The sequence below is a fragment of the Electrophorus electricus genome, chromosome 16 (genome assembly GCF_013358815.1).
Source record: "Electrophorus electricus isolate fEleEle1 chromosome 16, fEleEle1.pri, whole genome shotgun sequence".
In the NCBI taxonomy this organism is placed as follows: Eukaryota; Metazoa; Chordata; class Actinopteri; order Gymnotiformes; family Gymnotidae; genus Electrophorus; species Electrophorus electricus.
The window spans coordinates 7,333,876-7,337,393 of NC_049550.1; the positions used below are offsets into that span (position 1 = coordinate 7,333,876).

Genomic DNA, 3,518 nt, shown 5'->3' on the forward strand with positions numbered 1-3,518 from the left:
AAGTTTCATGTCCACAGACTTCTCTCTATTGCGTTTAAAGGGGCAATAATCCATTTTTGCTAAAAAGCAGCAATGAATATTTAAGTGATTTATTTATTATTTTAAAATTATTTCTAGAAAAGTGTAGCTCATATGATATGAAGAATTAAATTGGTTTGTAACGCAATTTGAATTCAAATGAACCAGTTTATGCTCCAAAGAACAAGTCCCCACATGGAGGTGGCTAGGTTTCAAATAAATTTAGTACAGAGTATCTGAAACATCCAGGACACTAGGTGACAGTATAGTGGCTGTGAATAAGAATCTTGGGAAAAATTGCTTACTGCTCCTTTTAAAAACCATTGTGCATAAAGGGAGAACACATCAAAATATTAACAAAGCACCTGGCAAGAAACTGGGTTGGGGGCGATGCAAACCATACCCAGTCCTAGAGTTGAGGCAGGACGCATGTGTGGTGATGAGTATGAGCATCCTTTATTTAGGGCAAATCCTTTCTTATTAACCTTAATACAGACAATAGTCAGATAGCTGTTAGAGAGAAGAGAAGGTTTTTAAAAAACCTTTTAAAACTACCTGAACCTAGTGGCCTGAGAGTTATATGTTGTGCCGGTTTTTATTTTTGCATATACAGACTTCATTCTAATAATAATAATAATAATAATAACTTTGTTTGGCATTAAACTGTCTAATTTTTTAATTGTATTATGTAAGGACTAAGAAAATTTTTCTATTTATAGAGAATTGTCGATGCCTTAAAAAAAAAAAAAAAAAAAAAAAAAATCAAATTTCATTTCACACCTAGGGTTAGATGCCGAAGTTAAATTTCTGAAGTGTTGGCTCAGCTACTGGTTTCTGAAAGTGCGTCTGTATGTAGGTTCTGGGGACACCCACACGTGAGCAGATCCGTGAGATGAACCCTAACTACACAGAGTTCAAATTCCCCCAGATTAAAGCTCATCCATGGACTAAGGTTAGTTGGCTTTTAATTATGGCAATTGTTCTCACTCACTCTCACTCTCTCACTCACTCTCACTCACACACACACACACCATCCAACGTGCACTCAGGTGCGATCACATTTGTTCGATTTACTGGCCTAAATCCTGAAATCGAAATTGCACTGGAGATGTCGCAGCACCCTCTTGTGGCACTGTCGTCACAGCGCAGCTTGTGTTTTAGCACTGGAAAAGGACACGCTTATACATTTTGTGTGTGTGTTTGTTTGTTTATTTTTTAGGTTTTCCGACCGAAGACTCCCCCGGAGGCGATCGCATTGTGCTCACGGTTGCTGGAGTACACCCCAACGGCACGCCTCACTCCTCTGGAGGCCTGCGCACATGCCTTCTTCGATGAGCTCCGCACGCCCACCCTCAAGCTCCCCAACGGCCGAGAGAGGCCCCCACTCTTCAACTTCACCACACAAGGTGCGCACGTTTACGACCAGCTCTGGCATTCGACCGTACCTGTCCCTTAATGCCCCTTTTTACATCTACGATTCCAGACCTGGTTTAGCATACGAAGCCGGCCTTTTTATGGATTAAAGAAAGCACAGAGTGGATTAAATACGGTGTACAGTAACGATTTTCTTTTGTTGGTCCGGCTTGTTAGAGTTGTCCAGCAACCCCTCACTGGCATCCATACTCATCCCCACCCACGCTCGCAGCCAGACTGGAGCCTCTCCTCCCTCCAGCACCTCCTCCACTGCAGGTTAGTGCTCGGGCGCAAACGCCACTGCTTGCACTCCAGAATAAACATACGTTAACCTTGATTATTTTATTAATCTCTTCCCCCCCAGACATCAGCAGTGAACGTGGCCCAGCCACCAATGCCGCCTCTGCCTCTGCCCCCAACCCCTCCACCTGAGCACCACCCAACCACTCGACAGGCCAACCCCATGATGCTGCTCATTAACCACGCCCACTCCCCCCAGGTTGGGGGCAGGGCTACTAAAGAAGAAAGAAAGAAAAGAAAGAGGGAAAAAAAAAAGCTCATGACGAGACAAAGACGAACCAACGAAATTTTGACTTCCTCTTTCCCCAACCCTTGCCATTTGTTTATTTGTATTATTGTTTGTTTTGTTTTTTTAATTTATTTATACTAAAAGACATTAAGGAAGTCCTTAAAAGCCTCTCCTCAAGTCTTGGCTTGGGGGTGGAGAGGAAATGACTATGGAGAAGTTTGATGAGCGAGCGAGATTTTTTATATATATATACATATATATACATATACATATATATATATATATACATATATATATACATATACATATATATATATATATATATATATATATATATATATATATATATATATATACACACATATACATATATAATATATGTGTGTGTGTGTGTGTGTGTGTGTGTATGTGTATGTATATATATATATATATATACACACACACATATACATATATAATATATGTGTGTGTGTGTATGTGTATGTGTATATATATATATATATATATATGTATATATGTCTGCTTATATAGAGATACAGATATATAAACCTACAAATATGCTTTTTGTCTCCATTGATTATTTTTTTAAAAGGGTAATTGGTTCACAGTAGCCTTGGTTGCCGCCTTTCTTGTAATCATAGCGAATGCAGATCTCTGCACTTTGGCCCCAACCATGTGAACTTTGCCCTTTGATCAAGGGCCCAAGAGAACAAAGCAGTAGTGCATGGCAAGCTTGCTTGTCTTTGGTCCTAAACAGGAAAAAGTGGTGTTAATGGTCAGTGTGGTGGAGCTGAGCACACTGGCCTCTCTCAGCCTGGCGAAGAACAGTTTTGCCGCTGACCTGAAACCTGTGTGTGCTGAAGCATCTCGGAGAAAGCGTGCAAAGCTAGGGATCAGCTCATTGTATTCTTTAGGACGAGAAGGGGAAAATCTGATCTGAGATCGGAGAGTTTTATACCCATGTCACCAGTTTTAGCAGTTGAACGTCATAATGGCGAAGGTTAGGATTTGGCTTGGGTTCCTGATCCCAGACCAGTCTAAAAGGGCTACTTAATCCCAGAACGTGTTCGATGGGCGAGAGCAAATTTCCAAGGCTTTTGTGAGCTATATATTGGCTTCCTGTGAAATACCTTGTCTGTAATGTTGCCTTTTCACCTTAGTGTTGGATTGATATGTATGTGTACTTGGCATTGATGGTATGCTGCTTTATTTACTCTTTATGCTTTTTTTATGTTTTGAAGGAGTATACATCTGTTCTCACCTTCCCCCTTCATGTGTTAGTCTTCCCTTCTAGTCTATTGTGTACAGTCACCCTGAATGGTATGTGTGTACTGACTGTGCATACAGCAAATCGTGTGTGTGTGTGTGTGTGTGTGTGTGTGTATGCATTCACGAGCAAACATGCTGTATGTCTACTGTATTTAAAATGTGTTGAACCTTTAGGGTGTCAAATAAGCAGAGTGCAAAAATGAACAAAGACAGAAGTTCCAAAGGAAACACTGGGGTGGGGGGGTGGGGGTGGGGGGGGGGTTTGGAGCCCCTCGATCTAGAACCACAA

At 41.1% G+C, this 3,518-nt stretch overlaps 1 protein-coding gene across 1 annotated transcript in view; it reads left to right on the forward strand.

Annotated features, from left to right (window-relative positions):
• gsk3bb (glycogen synthase kinase 3 beta, genome duplicate b) overlaps window positions 1–1,986 on the forward strand; it is a 22,318-nt gene extending 20,332 nt beyond the window's left edge. The window contains exons 8-11 of the mRNA XM_035535136.1: window positions 875–970; window positions 1,238–1,424; window positions 1,609–1,707; window positions 1,796–1,986. Coding sequence (XP_035391029.1) covers window positions 875–970; window positions 1,238–1,424; window positions 1,609–1,707; window positions 1,796–1,863 — 450 coding nt within the window. The 3' untranslated portion in view covers window positions 1,864–1,986. The remainder of the gene's footprint in view (window positions 1–874; window positions 971–1,237; window positions 1,425–1,608; window positions 1,708–1,795) is intronic.
• The last annotated feature ends 1,532 nt before the right edge of the window (window positions 1,987–3,518 follow it).